Genomic DNA, 20,554 nt, shown 5'->3' on the forward strand with positions numbered 1-20,554 from the left:
GTTTTTGAATAGAAACAAGAAAGAAAGAAAAAAGTATATGTATGTATATCACAGATTACGATGTTGACGTTAGGACATCGTAACCACATTTTATTACTGTGAACTTTGAATGATCTAAAAACAGATGACCACATAAGTACACACACGCCACCATCCAAAAAGATATTTTGGTTTTAGGCATGGCACATTAGTCACTCCTTGGCTTCTTGTAATTATCAGGGTGAACGCCAGGAGGGCGAGCTCCCTACAGCAATTTGCACTTCCACTGCCTTCTAAAAGCCCAGAAAGGAGTCCATCTTCTACAGCTTTAAATTTTCCAACAACATTTGGCTGAACACTACCACCCACCACTCAATATTAGAGAAGATCTCTGTACAAACATCAATTGCACCACTACTAGTGTTGTACTGCCCAAAGTAGCGCAAGTATAATGCAGCCATCACTTTCTTCTGAGAAACACTGATCTAGGGTCACCTTGTGAAATGGAGATATCTTCCATGGAATGTAGTACATATAAAAAAAAAAAAAAAAAAAAAAAAGATTGTGTCATCTACAAACATACAGACAGTACTTTAATTGGATCTTAAAAGAAGTTGAGATTTAAACAGTAAAGGCATTGAAAGTGAAAATGTGTGATACTCCACATTCAACCTTGGATCAGAATAGCAAGCATTGATTATGTCTAGAGTAGAGATCAATAAGCCAGTTAAAAAAAAATAAAAAATTGCATACTGTATTTTCAAAAGCAATAAGCCTTAACCTACGCATTAAAGGGAACCTGAAGTGAGAAGGATATGGAGGCTGCCATGTTTCTTTTTATGTAAACAATGCCAGTTGCTTGGCAGTCCTGTTGAGCTTCTGGCATAGTGAGTGAGTCAAAACCCTGGAACAAGCATATGACTAATCCAGTAAAACCTAGGTCAGCTGAGTCCGAGTACCTGATCTGCTGCATGCTTGTTCAGGGTCTATGGTTAAAAGTATTAGGCCAGGGTTGCAGAATTACGTGTTCTCCACTGTGTGCTATGGGGTAAACGCATGCAATTCTGCTAAGGCCTAGTCCACACTAGATCCGGAAACGTATCCGTGGCTGCGTTTTTGAGCCCTGATGAAAAAACGGAATCCCGGATACTAATGTTAAAAATAGCAGCCATCCTCACCCAAGACAAAAACTGATCCATCTGCGTTTTTGCGGGGACCCGTTTTCAAAACCTGAACGGAAGGTCCGGATCTGCTGCATTTTCACAGACCACGGATACACGGATGGGTAGTGAAAAGCAATGAGAAAAAACGCATCTCCAGCTCCACAGGCAAAATAGCAACAAAAACTGATGATCAAACGGATAGCCTGAACTTTATTATTGGCCCTAAAAAATCCTCCCACTCCTGCCGAATGATAGACGTTTTCTGTCCGTGAAAAACTGAACGGAAACTGGTGCAAAACTGATGCACTTTGATCAGTTTGCAGTCCGGTGGTACTTCCCCTGATCCCGGACTGCAGTGTCCGTCCTGCAACCGTGCCTAGTGTGGACCTAGCCTAACTGTGACCCTGGCCTTTGAGACATAGGATCAGGACAAAATGCCAGGCAACTGGTATTGTTTAAAATGAAATAAAAATGGCAGCCTCCATATCCCTTCCACATTGGTTTCCCTTTAACTATTTGATACAGATCACATCGGACCAATTTTCGAAACCTCCAACCAATAACCGTCTAAATATTTGTTACCATCTAACAAAAGCAAGTCTGTTAGACCACATCCATAAATCCGTGTGGGCTATTGAAACTCTTAGCAACCCCCCAGAACCCCTAGATTAGGCTTGTTTCTTATGCATATTGTGAGGAATACGTCAGTTTCCGAAGCATAACTTTTTGTACATTGTGCATAAACCATTTTTTGCATTATGTTTGTTACCTGGCTGGCTGTATTTGCAGTGGTAACTTCCAGTGATAATGTTTGATGGATCTTGGCTGGACTGAATAGCAGTCTTTCAGCTGTTCAAATTTCTACACCACTACTTACAGAAAGAAGTCATTTAAAGAGGAACTCCAGTAAAGATAATGTAATAAAGTGCTTAATGTTTACAATAGTTATGTATAAATGATTTAGTCAGTGTTTGCTCAATGTAAAATCTTTCCTCTCCCTGATTTACATTCAGACATTTATCACATGGTGACAGTTTTACTGCTGGCAGGTAATGTCACTGGAAGAAGCTGCTGCTTGCATTTTTGGCAGTTGGAAACAAGCTGTTATTTCCCACAATGCAACAAGGCTCCCACAGTGTGATGTCAGGACCTCAGTGCTGTGGGAGGGGTTTCACCACAAAATCAGCCATACAGAGCCCCCTGATCCGTTTGAGAAAAGGAAATGATTTCCCATGGGAAAGGGGGCATCAGATACTGATTGAGATGAAGTTCAATTCTTGGTTACAATTTCTCTTTAAAGGGAAGGTTCGGGGAGGGCTGTAAAAAAATAAAAATCAAAATCCACTTACCTGGGGCTTCCTCCAGCCCGTGGCAGGCAGGAGGTGCCCTCGCCGCCGCTCCGCAGGCTCCCGGTGGCCTCCGGTGGCCGACCCGACCTGGCCAGGCCGGCTGCCAGGTCGGGCTCTTCTGCGCTTCAAATGCCGGCACTTCTGCGTCCCACGTGGACGCGCTGACGTCATCGGACGTCCGCCGGGCTGTACTGCGCAGGCGCAGTAGTTCTGCGCCTGCGCAGTACAGCCCGGCGGACGTCCGATGACGTCAGCGCGTCCACGTGGGACGCAGAAGTGCCGGCATTTGGAGCGCAGAAGAGCCCGACCTGGCAGCCGGCCTGGCCAGGTCGGGTCGGCCACCGGGAGCCTGCGGAGCGGCGGCGAGGGCACCTCCTGCCTGCCACGGGCTGGAGGAAGCCCCAGGTAAGTGGATTTTGATTTTGATTTTTTTACAGCCCTCCCCGAACCTTCCCTTTAAGATCTGAGGTGAGACCATCCCAGCTTTTCCCATGAACATAGACCTGTCTTACCACAGGAAGGAGCAAGAAGTTTTAAATCAGGATCCTGATTAAAAAGGTCTTGCTTTTACTGATGGCTAACAGTACAACACCAGGGCTGTGGAGTCGGTACAAAAATCCACCGACTCCTTAGTTTAGGATTCCACCGACTCAGACTCCTCTAATTTGCATATTACAATCTTGTTGATTGAAAGTATGTAACATGAAATTTGTCTCTTAACTGCCAACGCTTAGGAATTTTAAAAGACAACTGAAGTGAGAAGGATATGAAGACTGCCATATTTATTCCCTTTAGTCAGACTAATAACTAGGCCTTGGTAAGAGTACTTGTAAAAAAGGTACAAACCGGAACAAAGAACATCTATCAGGCCCTAGGCAATGTAACTGTGGGTACATGTAAGAGTGATGTGCAGGTACTCTGCAGAGGAATAAGGAGATTCTTCCTCTATTACACATTCTTCATGCATAATCTGAACCAGGTTTATGGGTGACAGACAACACCTCTATGTTCAATGTGCACAACATTCTCATTGGATTTCCTGCAGCTCTGTGGAGAGTGCATATGTAGAGTATAGTACTACTGTGTAACAAAGTAAACCTGAGAGATGAAATTAAAGTTTTATACATACCTGGGGCTTCCTCCAGCCCCCTTCAGGCTAATCAGTCCCTTGCTGTCCTCCTCCGCCACCTGGATCTTCTGCTAGGAGTCCAGGTACTTGAGCCAGTCTGGTGTAGTGCGCATGCACACACTCCGCCGCCGGGAGCGTACTACACCTGCACAGCACTATTTCGCAGGTGCAGAATGCTCCTGGCTGTGGAAGCGGCATGCGGCCGGACTGCGCTGACAGGCTGAATTACCAGGACTCATAGCAGAAGATCCAGGTGGTGGAGGTGGACAGCGAGGGACTGATTAGCCTGAAGGGGGCTGGAAGAAGCCCCAGGTATGTATACAACTTTTCTTTTCATCCTTCTCAGGTACCATTTAATTCGTAATCACCAAACCAAATTTTAGCAACATATCAAATTATTTGATTTCATGAGCAAAGAGTACATTTGCATAAATCAGAATCAACGCAGATTTCCATCTCATTGACCATCTCTATTAGTGACACGGCTACACATCAGGCTTTATACTTACAGCATAGATGTTATTTAGTATATATAAGGGATTCCTGTGTACACATCATATATACAGTCACAATCAGATGTGTATATCTGACTTTAAAAATACGGGGACTGCTTTATTGAAGCAGCACAAGTAACTAATTTTGATTTGTTTATTTCATTTTTGTGGATTAAGCACAACTATTACTGTATGCATAAATTATTTATGACGACTATTATCTGAGAAATAGAACATTTTATCATATTTTCTATTTTAATTACAGTTTAAATTCATTAGGAGTCGGAGCATTTTTTCCCGACTCCAGGAACCCAAAATTGCCCCGACTCAGACTCCACAGCCCTGTACAACACTACTGCTACTACGCCACAGGAAGCAGAGGGAAGGGCACGGTCAAGTCACTGCTCAGTGTACAGGGGAAAAAAAAAAAAACACAAACACCTACTCTGCACAGATAACAGTCCCCACTAACTTTTCCAGAGGAATTTCTCAGAAACAGCTGGATGAAATATTGTAGAGCATTTTGGATGTGAACAAATTTGAAGGGAACCTTAACTGAGGGGGATATGGCTTTCCTTTTAAACAATACCAGTTGCCTGGCAGCCCTGCCGACCTATGGCTGCAGCAGTGGATGAATCACACCTGAAACAAGCATGCAGCTAATCGAGTCTGACTTCAGTCAGAGCACCTGATCTGCATGCTTGTTGAGGGGCTGTGGCTAAAAGTATTAGAGACACAGGATCAGCAGGAAAGTCAGGCAACTGGTATTTTAAAAGGAAAAAAACCATATCCTCAGTTTAGGTTCCCTTTAACCTCCCTAGCGTTCTGGATGAGCTGAGCTCTTCCAGTAACGCCGCTGTGCACCGCTCCGGCCCAGGTGTGCTGATTAGCACAATTTTTTTTTTTCAAACACGCAGCTAACACTTTGCTGTGTGTTTGTTTCGATCGCCGCCGCGAAAGAGAGCCCCCCTGCAGACCCCTTGCGCAGCCTGGCCAATCACCCCCAGGCTGCGCTATGGGGATGATCGGGACTCCCTGTGACGTCACTCCGTTCGTCGCCATGGCGACGGGGGAAGCCCTGAAGGAAATCCCAATCAGAATGGGATTTCCTGATGGGCATGATCGCCGGCGGCGATCGGAAGGGTGGGAGGGAGCAGGGAACCATGTAGCTAGCGATAGGCTAGCTACATGATAAACTCCCGCGGGAATCAGAACGCCCAGCAGGTTAAGCTCAGTATGGATATATAGAAGCTATTATGCTGGGTACACACGGTAAGATTTCCCATGCGATTTTGCGACCCAATCGTTTATCCTGTACGATTCCGCACTTAATTCTCTAAACTTCATCAGTTTTTCTTATCTTTTTTCATTCACTGCTATGAGAAATCGAGAGCGGAAACGATCGGGAGCAATATCGGACATGGCGGATTTTATCCATCTATCGCACGGGAAAACGTACCGTGTGTTAGGCATTAGACAACTGCAGCGAACATGGATGACTTTGGTGTGGGATGATTTCCATCCACCAGTCTCATAGAAAGGAGGAGTCAGCCATATATAAGCATACAGTGATGTGAAAAACTATTTGCCCCCTTCCTGATTTCTTATTCTTTTGCATGTTTGTCACACTTAAATGTTTCTGCTCATCAAAAACCATTAACTATTAGTCAAAGGTAACATAATTGAACACAAAATGCAGTTTTAAATGATGGCTTTTATTATTTAGTGAGAAAAAAATAAATTAAAAAAAAAGACTCCAAATCTACATGCCCCTGTGTGAAACCAGGAGTTAGCTCACCTGGTAACGACATTTTAAGTAACACTCCAGGACAGGTACACATTGAGACTTGGCTCCTCCCAGGAACAGGAAATATCCTTCAGCCTCTCTATAAATTAAAGATGGACCCAGGGTCAGGCAGTATAATATCAAGTAACAGGAATATACTAAACATAACCCTTTTATATTACATTTTCAAACATATAACATTACATGTATATCATAATATTTGATATATATGGGGGTGGGTACCCCCACCTGTCCTGGAGTGTTACTTAAAATGTCGTTACCAGGTGAGCTAACTCCTGGTTTTTCCAATAACACTCCAGGACAGGTACACATTGAGATGATAAGCAAGAAATCAATCACCAACCTCAGGGTGGGCTAACTGCCCTTAGGACAGTTCTTCCGAAGTCCTGATCGGTCTCCGTTAGCCGATCCAATCGATAATGCCTCATGAAGGTTCCCAGGTTCTTCCAGGTTGCCGCCTTGCAGATGTTCAATGGTGACGTACCTGCCCTGTAAGCCCACGTAGTTGCGGCTGCCCTGGTGGAATGGGCCTTCAAGTTCACTGGAGGATCTTTACCCCTGATCTTATATGACTCTATGATGCAATCTTTGATCCACTTGGCTATGGTTTTTGTGGATGCTTTTAATCCCTTGGATTTCCCTGCAAAATTAACGAATAATGATTCCGACTTCCTAAATTCTTTGACTTTTTCCAGGTAGACTATTAGATTCTCTCGTACATCTAGCTTATGTTGTTTAGTCTCTTTTTCTGTTTTTGGATCCATACAGAAAGAAGGTAAAATTATCTCCTGCGTTCTATGGAACATGTCTCCTACTTTTGGTAGGAACTCCGGGCTTGTTCTGAGCACCACCCGATCATTAAAAAATGAACAGTACGGTTCTTTGTGTGAGAGAGCTTGTAGTTCACTTATGCGTCTAGCAGACGTGATTGCTACTAAAAACACTGTTTTTAGAGTACACATTCTAAGGGAATCTTCCTCAAATTCGCTAGATGTCAATGCTTGCAGGACCAAGGATAGATCCCATTTAGGAAATTGTCTAACTGTCACTGGTCTATTTCTTTCAATTGATTTTACAAATCTAATTATAAGTGGATCTAGTGCTAATTTTTTGTCTAGATAAACTGATAGTGCGGATATCTGAACCTTAATAGTGCTTAAGGCTAATCCTTTTTCAACTCCCTCCTGCAGAAATTCTAAAATTGCCGCCATTTCTGTCGAATGGAAGTTTGATTTTCCTAACCATAAAATAAAAAAAAGTCTTCCAGTATTTCTGGTAAATAAGGAGAGTATTTTCCTTCCTACTTTTTAATAAGGTATTTACTCCTCTGGTTGACAGCCCCTTACTCTCAAGGACTGCCCTTTCAGAAACCACGCTGTAAGTTTCCATCTTTCCAGATTTAATACAGCTTGGTCCTGCACCAGTATCATATCCTCTGATACCGGTATTTCCCATGGTTGTGTTGTAAGCATTGACAGGAGAAGTGGGTACCACGCTCTCCTGGGCCAGTTTGGAGCAATCAATATCATTTGACATTGTGATTTCATCAATTTCTGCAGTACCAAGGGAATCAGATTTAGTGGTGGGAAAGCATACAGTATGCTTTGATCCCACTTCTGAGCCAGGGCGTCTATTGCCTTTGGTCTGTCCATCAAATTTAGGGAATAGAACTGCTTGCATTTCCGGTTCGACCTGTTTGCAAATAGGTCTATTTGTGGTTGCCCTCATTTGCTCACTATAATCTCGAACAACCTCTGGTTGAGTGACCATTCCATGTTCGTAGTCTGGACTCTGCTCAGCTGATCTGCTAGAACATTCAACGCCCCTTTTAGATGTAATGCTGTTAACGAAAGGAAATTGTGTTCTGCTATCTCTAGAATTTCCAACATCAGGAGTAATAACCTCTTGGACCTGGTTCCTCCCTGGCGATTTATATATGAAACCACTGTTGCATTGTCCGATTGAATTTGTACGTGACAGGATTTCAGATGATGCATTGTGCTTATTATTGCCATCCTCACGGCCATCAACTCTCTGTAATTTGATGAGTGCTCCGCCATTGAGTGATTCCATAGTCCCTGCACTTGGACCTTGTCCACATGGGGTCCCCAGCCTGATTGGCTGGCGTCTGTCGTCAAGATTCTCTGTATCGGTGTGGACCACAGTTTGCCCTGTGTGAGATGTTGGGATATCTGCCACCACCCTAAACTGTCTTTTATGTGTGGTTCCACTGTCACTGTGTTGTCTAGAGTGTTTTGTTGTTTGTTCCAATTGGATAACATCCATGACTGTAGAATTCTTGTGTGCATTAGTGCCCACTGGATTGCTGGTGCTACCGAGGATAGAAGACCCAGAAGTTGCATAATTCGTCTGATCTCTATTGTCTGATAAGTGTTGAATTTTTCCACCTCTGACATTATCTTTTGTACTTTCTCCTGTGGGAGTAGAATCTTTTGTTGTACTGAGTCTATAATGAACCCTAAGAACAGAATCTTTTGTGTTGCAGTGAGTTGTGACTTGTCTTTGCTCACAATCCAGCCTGACTGTTGCAGTTGATTCAGTACAGTCCGTTTGTGTTCCTCTAGACTTGGTAAATTTTTTGCTACTATTAACAGGTCGTCTAGGTAAGGGATGACGATAATACCCTGTCTGTGTATGGCCCCTATCAGTTCTCCAATGACCTTGGTAAAGATTCTTGGGGCTGATGTTATGCCAAATGGGAGGCAACGGAACTGCTGATGCTGAATCTTCCCCTCCATCTCCACTGCGAATCTTAGGAATTTTTGCAATTCCAGTTCTATTGGTATATGCCAATATGCATCCTGTAGATCTATGCTTGCCATGAAGCCATCTGGTATCAGTAGATTCTTTATCGCGTAAATCGATTCCATCCGGAACCTTTCGTATTTTATATATGGATTTATGGGTTTCAGGTTCAGAATTATTCTATACTTTCCGGAAGGCTTTTGAACTAGAAACATTTTTGAGTAGAAGCCTTCGCCTCTTTGTGTCACTGGCACTACTGATACCACATGTCTGCCCAGCATATCTGTAATGATTTCCTGCAATGCTGCCTGATGTTGAGGCAAGGTCAGCTGCTTGGTCACTACAAACTTTTTTGGAGGTCTTGCCTGAAAGGCAATGTGATAACCTCTCTTTATAAGATTAAGGCTTCTTGCACACCAAGACGTTGCATTAGGTGCCACGTTAAGGTCGCATAACGTGCACCTAACAACGTATGGTGCTGCAAGAGCTGACGGTAGAGTGAGCCGCGTTAGGCGGCTTGAGTCCTATAATGTCTCCCAGAGTGGCGCTGATTGGCCAGCGGGACCACGTGATGCGGAGCGAGACACTCCGCATCACGTGGTCCCGCCGGCCAATCAGCGCCCGCCAGTGCAGTGAATATTAAGTAGCCATGTGCGCGGCTACTGTAGCTGGCTCTCCCCGCCTCCTCTCCGCCCCCCACTGCGCATGTGCAAACAGTCTAACGCGGCTATAGCCGCTCCAACGCCGTAGCATGCTGCACTTTGCACAGAACGTGCAGCGTTACATGTAACGCAACGTGGGCTGTGTGAACAGCCCACTTGTGTTACATTGCTGTGCGTTGGGGGAGCGTTACAGGCGCACTAACGTGCGCCTGTAACGTCTTGGTGTGTAAGCAGCCTTAGAATAAAAGGGCTCTTTGTTATAGTTTTCCAATGTGGAAGGAAATAGCCCAACCTTCCCCCCACTTTCAACCTGTCATTGTTTGCTTTGTGTGATAGGGGTTCTGAAACTCGGACCTGGTTTCCTCTGATCTTTAATAAAGGACCATGATCGTCTCTTATTTTGGTTTTCAGGTCTGTCTGCTTGTCTGTTTTGACGAAAAAAAACTTTTCCCCCGCTTTGAATTGTCTCTTTTTTGGAAAAGATTTTTTCTTGTTGGCAGTTCTTTCCAGAACTTCATCTAATTCTGGACCAAAAAGAGTATCTCCTACCACAGGAATAGAGCATACTCTGTTTTTTTAAGCCATACTCCCATGCCAGGTCTTGATCCACAGATTACGTCTGGCAACATTAGAGATACCCACTGCCTTGGCTGTCAACCTAATAGACTCCGAGGCTGCGTCTATGATATAAGCTACCGCTTTATGCATGACCGTCATTGAGTTGATTAACTGATCCTTTGGCATACCCTTATTAATGTTATCTTCCAACTGCTGCATCCATAATGCTAGCATTCTCGCTACACAAGTTGTAGCAGTAGAGGGTCTGAAGTTCGCACAAATGGCAGGCCACAAACGTTTTAGGGCATATTCATCTTTTTATCGGATTGATCCTTTAGATAGCCCAGATCTTCAAACGCCAGTTCATCATCCTTGCTTACTTGTGAGAAAGCAGAGTCTAACTTGGGACTCTTGTCCCACATTTTACAATCTTCCTCTGAGAACGGAAAGCGTCTTTTAAAACCTCTAGACAAATAATTTTTTATCTGGGTTTTTCCACTGGCTAGTTATCAGATTCTTGGTAGATTGATATACAGGGAAATTCAGCTCTCATGCGCTTTCCATGCCTTCGTACAATTTGTCATGCAGTGATACTGCTTCAGTAACTGTTTTATTCAGATTTAGATCTTCATATATGGCTAACAACAACATTTCCGTCTCCGCCACAGGGAATTTAAATTTTGAGGGTTTATTCTCTATTTCCTGTGCTTCCATAGAACTTGCAGAAACATCCTCATTGTCGCTAATTTCATCTTCATCTGAAACTATAACCGGTCTGTTAGTTTTGCTAGTAGCTTTTTTGGGGATTACTATCTCAGACTCTTTAGGTTGAGAGGGTTGATCAGCCTGTGATTCAACTGGAGTGTCGGGCTTAAAGGGTACCGACGTAGCCTTAAATTCTTTTAATGTATCTTTTAAATCCTGTCTGAGAGCTTGAATATCTCTCTGAGATGCTGATTCATGTTTCATGACTTTATAAGTACAATCCTTGCATAATAACTTAGTTGATGCAGGATTCCCTTTTACATTGCAAACAGGGCACCGTTTTGAGGGCTTTGCAGGGTCAGGTACATTTGCCGTAGTGCCCTGCAACAACATAACAGAAAAAACTAATTTGTCTCACAGCCTATGCTTATCAGCTTTAACATATTTACATATTAGCTTGTGCATTACATCATTACACCAACAATACATTTAGTAAAATATGCAAGTGTTTGTTCGTCACCAGAAATACTGAAAAAACTACTTTGCATGTTGTGGATATTATTTGTATTAAGTATAAACAATCCAAGCCTGCAGCGCCTAACAAACAGTGTCAACAACCATAAGGGAGCCTGTTTTCCCAAAAACAAACAGCTTTCACCTAAGCCACACTACAGGCTCAATGCAGCCCATCAAACTTTCCTGCTGCGTGCGGTTTGCCGCCCCCACAAGGGTCACCACCGCTGCCCGGATCCCCGCAGAGCAGTCTTACCCGTCCTGGCTCCTGCTCTACCTCCGACATTCTCCTTGACGCGCGAGACGCCGTGTGCGGAGAACTCCGGGCGGCTGCCCCTCTTCATCCGGTGCACAGGAAGTGACGTCACGCGACCCGGAAGTAATCCCGTAGGTCGCGGCCGGAGGATTTCCGCACTCTGCCTCCGCTCATCCTCCGGACATCCTCCACCTGGCCGTTGCCTCCGCATGATGGGTCCTGGGGGCAGCCCTTCCTGAAACGGAGCCTTAACATCCAACAGGCCGACCAACAGGGCTACAATCCACTGGGAGATGTCGCTGAAAAGCCCAAACCCACAGGTACTCCACAGGGGAAACGGACTTTCGTATATCTTCCGGCCCGCTTCAGTGCCAACCTAGCCACCCAGGCTCTCCGGGACAGCAAGCACACAGAGAGACCTGGTTCCTGGACCAGGAAATATCCAATACTGCCTGACCCTGGGTCCATCTTTAATTTATAGAGAGGCTGAAGGATATTTCCTGTTCCTGGGAGGAGCCAAGTCTCAATGTGTACCTGTCCTGGAGTGTTATTGGAAAAAAAGTGATTGCCCCCCTTGTTAAAAAATAACAAACTGGTTTATCACACCTGAGTTCAATTTCTGTAGTCACCCCCGGGCCTGATTACTGCCACACCTGTTTCAATCAAGAAATCACTTAAATAGGAGCCGACACAGAAGTAGACCAAAAGCACCTCAAAAGCTAGACATGCCAAGATCCAAAGAAATTCAGGAACAAATGAGAACAAAAGTACTGTAATTGAGATCTATCAGTCTGGTAAAGGTTATAAAGCCATTTCAAAAGCTTTGGGACTCCAGCGAACCACAGTGAGAGCCATTATCCACAAATAGCAAAAACATGGAACAGTGATGAACCCTCCCAGGAGTGGCCAGCCGACCAAAATTACCCCAAGAGCTCAGAGAAAAAAAACTCACCCGAGAGGCCACAAAAGACCCCAGGACAACATCTAAAGAACTGCAGGCCTTACTTGCCTCAATTAAGGTCAGTGTTCACGACTCCACCATAAGAGACTGGGCAAAAACTGCCTGCATGGCAGATATCCAAGGCGCAAACCACTTTTAAAGAGTCTGAAGCGAGAATAAATCTCGCTTCAGACCTCATAAATAGCAGGGGCATATGTGCCCCGGCTAAAACGCCGCTATCCCGCGGCTTAACGGGGGTCCCTTCACCCCCAAATCCCCCTCCGTGCAGAGCGGAATCTCTTCCGCATAGAGGCAGGGCTAACCGCCGCAGCCCTGCCTCATGCGCGTCTGACACGTACCTCCGCCTCTCCCCCGCCCCTCTTAGTCTTCCTTCACTGAGAGGGGCGGGGGAGAGGCGGCGATGCGCGTCTGATAGACGCGCTGAGAGGCAGGGCTGCAGCCGTTAGCCCTGCCTCTCAGAGCAGCAAAATCTACGACCAATTTGGTCGTTGATTTTGCGGGGGGGGGGGGTTTGGGGTGAAGGAACCCCCGTATAGCGGCGCAATATCGGCGGTTTAGCAGGGGCACACGTGCCTCTGCTAACTATGAGTTCTGAAGCGAGAATTATTCTCGCTTCAGAGTCTCTTTAAGCAAAAAAAAAATTAAGGCTCGACTCAGTTTTGCTAAAAAAACATCTCAAAGATTGCGAAGACTTTTAGGAAAATACTTTGTGGACCGACGAAACAAAAGGTGAACTTTTCTGAAGGTGCGTGTCCCGTTACATCTGGCGTAGAAGTAACAGCATTTCAGCAAAAGAACATCATACCAACAGTAAAATATGGTGGTGGTAGTGTGATGGTCTGGGGTTGTTTTGCTGCTTCAGGACATGGAAGGCTTGCTGTGATAGATGGAACCATGAATTCTACTGTCTACCAAAAAATCCTGAAGGAGAATGTCCGGCCATCTGTTCGTCAACTCAAGCTGAAGCGATCTTGGGTGCTGCAGCAGGACAATGACCCAAAAAACACCAGCAAACCCACCTCTGAATGGCTGAAGAAAAACAAAAAGACGACTTTGGAGTGGCCTAGTCAAAGTCCTGACCTAAATCCTATTGAGATGTTGTGGCATGACCTTAAAAAGGCGGTTTATGCTAGAAAACCCTCAAATAAAGCGGAATTACAACAATTCTGCAAAGATGAGTGGGCCAAAATTCCTCCAGAGCGCTGTAAAAGACTTGTTGCAAGTTATCGCAAACGCTTGATTGCAGTTATAGCTGCTATGGGTGGCCCAACCAGTTATTAGGTTCAGGGGGCAATTTCTTTTTCACACAGGGCCATGTAGGCAGGGCTGTGGAGTCAGAGCAATTTTGGGTGCCTGGAGTCGGAAAAAAATGCACCGACTCCTAAGGAATTTAAACTTTAAAATAGAAAATATGATAAAATGTTCTATTTCTCAGATAATCATAAATAATTTATACATACAGTAATAGCTGTGCTTAGTCAACAAAAATGAAATAAACCAATCAAAATTAGTTACTTGTGCTGCTTCAATAAAGCAGTCCCCGTATGTTTAAAGTCAGATATACACCTCTGATTGTGACTGCATATATGATGTGTACACAGGAATCTCATATATATGTTACGGCCAGAACCCGAAGTTTGGCCACTTCTAGTTCTGGCCGGCCACTTCGGGTTCTGGCCGGCCAATGCGCGAAGTGGCCGCTGCGCTGCGGCCAATGTTAGAAATGGATTGATTCCTCTCAGGTTAATGTATCTTCTGGCCGCAGCGCAGCGGCCAAACGTATCACAACTTAGTGAATTTATTGCAATTCAGCCGGCGGCAATGTAACAATTCAAGCCGCCGGCTTTTTCTCTGCGCCTCTCTCTCCTCTTATGGGCAGCCGGCGGGGACATGCGTGTCCCCGAGAGTCGTTCGTAGCGCCAGGGCAGCAGAGCGGGGAGGCTGCAGACATTGCTTCTGCCAGCACCCGCTCTGCAAGAACGGCAGGATTCCCCTGCCGCGACGAACGACTCCGGGGGGACACGCGTGTCCCCGCCGGCTGCCCATAGAAGAGCGAGAGAGGCGGGGGAGGGGGGGGGGGGGGGGGGGGGGGGGGAGGAGAGAGAGGCGCAGAGAAAAAGCCGTCGGCTTGAATTGTTACATTGCCGCCTGCAGAATTGCAATAAATTCACTAAGTTGTGATACGTTTGCCCGCTGCGCTGCGGCCAGAATATACATTAACCTGAGAGGAATCAATCCATTTCTAACATTGGCCGCAGCGGCCACTTCGCGCATTGGCCGGCCAGAACCCGAAGTGGCCGGCCAGAACTAGAAGTGGCCAAACTTCGGGTTCTGGCCGTAACATATACACGAAACAACATCTATGCTGTAAGTATAAAGCCTGATGTGTAGCCGTGTCACTAATAGAGATGGTCAATGAGATGGAAATAATTCTGCGTTGATTCTGATTTATGCAAATGTAAATGTCTTTGCTCATTTGATATGTTAAAATTTGGTTTGGTGACTACGAATTAAATGGTACCTGAGAAGGATGAAAAGAAAAGTTTTATACATACCTAGGGCTTCCTCCAGCCCCCTTCAGGCTAATCAGTCCCTCGCTGTCCACCACCACCTGGATCTTCTGCTATGAGTCCTGGTAATTCAGCAAGTCAGGGCAGTCCAGCCGCATGCCGCTTCCACAGCCAGGAGCATTCTGCACCTGCGCAGCAGTGCTGTGCAGGTGTAGTACGCTCCCGGCGGTGGAGTGTGTGCATGCGCACTACGCCAGACTGGCTCAAGTACCTGGACTCATAGCAGAAGATCCAGGTGGCGGAGGAGGACAGCGAGGGACTGATTAGCCTGAAAGGGGCTAAAAGAAGCCCCAGGTATGTATAAAAAAAAAAAAAAAAAAAAAAAAAAAAAAAAAAAAAAAAAAAAAAAAACTTTAATTTCATCTCTCAGGTTTACTTTGTTACACAGTAGTACTATACTCTACATATGCACTCTCCACAGAGCTGCAGGGAATCCACTGAGAATGTTGTGCACATTGACCACAGAGGTGTTGTCTATCACCCATAAACCTGATTCAGATTGTGCATGAAGAATGTGTAATAGAGGAAGAATCTCCTTATTCCCCTGCAGAGTACCTGCACATCACTCTTACATGTACCCACAGTTACATTGCCTAGGGCCTGATAGATGTTCTTTGTTCCGGCCTGTACCTTTTACAAGTACTCTTACCAATTACTAGTTTTAGTCTATGACTAAAGGGAATAAATATGGCAGTCTCCATATCCTCACTTCAGTTGTCTTTTAAAATTCCTAAGCGTTGGCAGTTAAGAGACGAATTTCATGTTACATACTTTCAACCAACAAGATTGTTATATGCAAATTAGAGGAGTCGGAGGAATCCTAAACTGAGGAGTCGGAGTCGGTGGATTTTTGTACCGACTCCACAGCCCTGCATGTAGGTTTTGAGGTTTTTTTTTCTCACTAAATAATAAAAACCATCATTTAAAACGGCATTTTGTGTTCAATTATGTTATCTTTGACTAATAGTTAACGGTTTTTGATGAGCAGAAACATTTAAGTGTGACAAACATGCAAAAGAAAAAAAAAAAAAAAAAAAAAAAATCAGGAAAGGGCCAAATAGTTTTTCACATCACTGTATATTCTTTCTCCCTGATCACTGTCAAGCCAGGAACCTAACAAGTTGCCTATACTGACCTAGGACGGTAGTCCAATCTCCCCATACAATGTAAGTATGCAATCAATGAAAAGTATGCAAGCATTTCTGTTGAGGAATCTGTAGGGAGATCACTTGATACAGTTTTACTTGGTATGAAGCAGAAACAGGCATTAGATCTGCAAATTAAGTCACTCTTAAAGTAGTGGGTGGCATAACATCCCAATTGCAATTACTGTACAGCTAAAACATGGATACTTGTACAATGTAGGCAAAATTACCTCTTTTTCGGGTCTTAAAACGCTGGCCAGATAGCGTTGGCTTTTGTTGCTTTTGATTATTCATAAAAAAGATGCCCTGCAAAAAAAATTAAAAATAATAATAAAAGAGCAATGATTATGACTTGTATGCCTACCATTTCACAATTCAGCAATTACACATGTAGTATTAAAGAGACTCCAAAATTTCATCCTGTTTTCTACCATCCTACAGATTCCTAAACCTATTGTAATGTGCTCTGGCTTACTGCAGCACTTTCTACTATTACCGTCTCTGTAATAAATCAACTTATCTTTCCCCTGTCAGATTTGTCGCCCTGTGTCTGGAAGGCTGCCAACTTCAGTGTTAATCTGTTATGCACGCCCCCTCTATGCACGTGTGTGTGTGTGTGTGTGTGTGTGTGTGTGTGTGTGTGTGTGTGTGTGTGTGTGTGTGTGTGTGTGTGTGTGTGTGTGTGTGTGTGTGTGTGTGTGTGTGTGTGTGTGTGTGTGTGTGTGTGTGTGTGTGTGTGTGTGTGTGTGTGTGTGTGTGTGTGTGTGTGTGTGTGTGTGTGTGTGTGTGTGTGTGTGTGTGTGTGTGATTTACATTAGGCAGCCTCTTATCTTTTACAAGCTGGATAAATCATCCTCTGTTAAGCTGTGAAAGGAGATGGCTGCCTGGGCTGTCACATGCTGAGGTATTACAGACACCAGGCAGAGCTGTCTGCAGGAACAAACAATCAGCCTGTCACTCTTCAGTGGATGAGACCTGCAGGGGGAAGAAGGTAAACACACAAATGATCTATTGAGATTCAAAAGGAAGGCTGTATACAGCCTGCTTGTGTATGGATGCATGTGTGGACAGACTGTACATTAACCTACTTCCGGGCTTTGGTGGCTATTTTGTTTGATTATACACAAACTTTTTAAAACTGTTTTTGACCACTTTTAATGCGTCGGGGAGCGGCGAAATTGTGACAGAGGGGAATAGGAGATGTCCCCTAACGCACTGGTATGTTTACTTTTGTGCGATTTTAACAATACAGATTCTCTTTAAAGAAAACCTAAAGTGAGAGCAGGGCTGTGGAGTCTATACAAAAATCATCCAACTCATTGTTAAGGTTTATGTAACCACCAACTTCAGGTACCCAAAAAATTGCTCCACCCTAGGGGCCCATTCACACTTCCACCCACACCCTCAGAGACCCCTACGACCCCCCTGATCACCTCCCCAGTGCACTGATGCATCTATCCTCCCCTCTAATCACCCCCCGAGACACCCATCAATCAACTCCCGTCACCCCCTAGCACTCCTACCCATTAGATCAGGCCCTAATCTACCCCCTACGGGCTTCTGATCACCCGCCCACACCCTCAGAACCCCCCCCCCCCCCCCCCCCCGATCACCCCCGTCACTATCTTAGTGATCTAAAAACAGTGATCAGTGAAAACTGTCACTTTTTTAGTATCACTTAACAGTTAGACCAGTTATCAAGCTAGGGCCCTTCGTTGGGTAGTTAGCATCAGTTAGCACCCAGCCCACCACACCAAAGTCACTAATTAGTTGCTGATTAGCATCACTGTCGCTAATCAGCTTTGCTACTATATAGTATCTGTAAAGGGGCCCATACACAGCCGATTTTCTGGCCGACCGATCCTGATCGATTTCGATGGATTTCCATCGAACTGGCAGGGTGGAAAATTTAGGTCGATCTGATGAGATTGCTTATCAGTTTGCATTGGCCTTAAAGAGACTCCGTAACAAAAATTGCATCCTGTTTTTTATCATCCTACAAGTTCCAAAAGCTATTCTAATGTGTTCTGGCTTACTGCAGCACGTTTTACTATCACCATCTCTGTAATAAATCAACTTATCTCTCTCTTGTCAGACTTGTCAGCCTGTGTCTGGAAGGCTGCCAAGTTCTTCAGTGTTGTGGTTCTGTGATGCATCTCCCCCCTCCAGCCCCCTCTCTGCACACTGCCTGTTTATTATTTAGATTTGGGCAGCTTCTCTCTTCTCTTTTACAAGCTGGATAAATCCTCCTCTGAGCTGGCTGGGATTTCACATACTGAGGTATTACATACAGGCAGAGCTGTCTGCACTCTGCAGGAAGAAACAGCCTGACACTTCAGTGGAAGATAGCTGCAGGGGGAAAGAAACACACAAATGATCTCTTGAGATTCAAAAGGAAGGGTGTATACAGCCTGCTTGTGTATGATTGTATTTTCTATGTGTGGACATACTGTACATCAATCTACTTCCTGTTTTGGTGGCCATTTTGTTTGATTATAAACAAACTTTTTAAAACTGTTTTTAACCACTTTTAATGCGGCGAGGAGCGGCGAAATTGTGACAGAGGGTAATAGGAAATGTCCCCTAACGCACTGGTATGTTTACTTTTGTGCAATTTTAACAATACAGATTCTCTTTAATGTTAATCTGATGGCAAAAAAATGCCATCAGATCGAATTTCAATAGATTTCAAACTGAAATCTATTGGAATTTTATCCTGGTAAAAAAAAATGTTCTAAAAACGCATCAGATAGATCATCAGATGCATTTCTTATCTATCTGCTGCCAATCTGACGAGTGTATGGGCACCTTAAGTGATCATTACTGATCACAGTCAGATCTATATTAGGGTCACTAGGATACACTAAAAACTTAGTGTTTGACCGATCAGGCCTGATCGTTTACCTGCACTTGCATTCAGCCCGCCATACCGAAATGACAATTTTTTTTCCTGATCACTGCAAAAAACACTGTACAATAGCTGTGGCGCTGTAAAGGTCAGTTTTGATTTTAAATCAAAACTCAGTGACCACAGCTTTCTACTTCACAAGTGCTCCTTTTACTAGGTAGGTGCTCTTTTTTCTGGGTAGTCTCAGAGGAATACCCCCTAAATTTAGCAGTCCACCATAGCAAACAAAAAAAAAAAAAAAAAAAAAAAAAAAAAAAGGTATTGAGGCTGCCGAGATTCTGGCCCAGTGGGGTGAGTGTAATTGTGAAGCCTCATCCGATGAGTCACCGGGGTCAGAATACGAACCAGTGAACAGCAGTGGCTCTCTGACGATAGCAATGACGAGGCTGAGGTCCCAGCTAGAGCCAGGCGTACCACACCCCACGTCACTGGACCGCAGGATCAGACTCCAGGGCAGCAGTGGTGCTAGCGCTGATCCGAGTTTTCTTGGTGAGGCATGCACCAGCAGCGTAGCATCTCCTAGACCTAGCACAAGTACTACCATAGACCCTGGTGAAGTGGCGAGCACCAGCATGGTAGTAAAAACTGGTTCAGCGGCACGTGCATTAAGACCCGAGTCGCAGCCACCAGCAAAACTGGCCCATACTACCTATAGTCTCCCAGAGGTGCTGGCAAATCCCAATTGGCAATCCCATGGTTCCGCCGCACCCGTACTGCACCCCTTTCACCGCCCAGTCTGGAGTCCAGGTGGAGACAGATAATCTAGGATCAGCCTTAGACTTTTTTCATCTATCCTGCACCATGGATCTCTACGACTTAATTGTGGCTGAGACCAACCGTTATGCCACACAATACGCAACTGCCAATCCGAGAAACTACCATGCCCAGCATTTTTGGTGGAAACCACTCCAAGTTTCCGAATGTAACATTTTTTTGGGGCCTTCTCCACATGGGTCTAGTCAAAAAGAATGTACTCCTGACGGCCTGACAGCAGAATTCTTTAAAATTCTAAAACAAGACATAGCTCCGTCACTGACCAAAATCTATAATCAAATTCTTACAGGCACAAATTTCCCTGACTCTGCAAATGAAGCACACATTAAATTAATAGGCAAGAAGGGAAAAGACCCTCTTCTCCCCGATTCCTATCGCCCAATCTCCCTCAAATCAAGATTTAAAGATCCTCACCAAATTAATGGCAGATAGACTCTCACAAGTCATCCCATCCCTAATCCACCCAAACCAAGTGGGGTTCATACGAGGGAGAGCAGCGGTGACAAATGTAAGACGCCTTCTGGCGGTCCTAGAACATGTCAAAGCCTATCCCATATCAAACAAGAATGCAGCAATTTTAACTCTAGACGCAGAAAAAGCGTTTGACGCTGTACAATGGAGCTGGCTTGAACAAGTCCTCCTCAAAATGGGCTTTAAGGACTCATTCATGAAATTTTTTCATCTTCTATACGCAAACCCTAGAGCCAGAATTGCTACACCAGGTTTCCTATCTAAGCAATTTCCTCTCTGTCGAGGTACAAGACAGGGGTGCCCCCTGTCGCCGCTGCTCTTCAATATAGCCTTAGAACCACTGG

General features: G+C 44.7%; 1 protein-coding gene across 1 annotated transcript in view; it reads right to left on the bottom strand.

Moving 5' to 3' along the window:
- BZW1 (basic leucine zipper and W2 domains 1) overlaps positions 1 to 20,554 on the bottom strand; it is a 59,566-nt gene that overhangs the window by 23,881 nt on the left and 15,131 nt on the right. The window contains exon 2 of the mRNA XM_068245135.1: positions 16,288 to 16,363. Coding sequence (XP_068101236.1) covers positions 16,288 to 16,351 — 64 coding nt within the window. The 5' untranslated portion in view covers positions 16,352 to 16,363. The remainder of the gene's footprint in view (positions 1 to 16,287; positions 16,364 to 20,554) is intronic.

This window comes from Hyperolius riggenbachi, chromosome 7, assembly GCF_040937935.1.
Source record: "Hyperolius riggenbachi isolate aHypRig1 chromosome 7, aHypRig1.pri, whole genome shotgun sequence".
NCBI lineage: Eukaryota > Metazoa > Chordata > Amphibia > Anura > Hyperoliidae > Hyperolius > Hyperolius riggenbachi.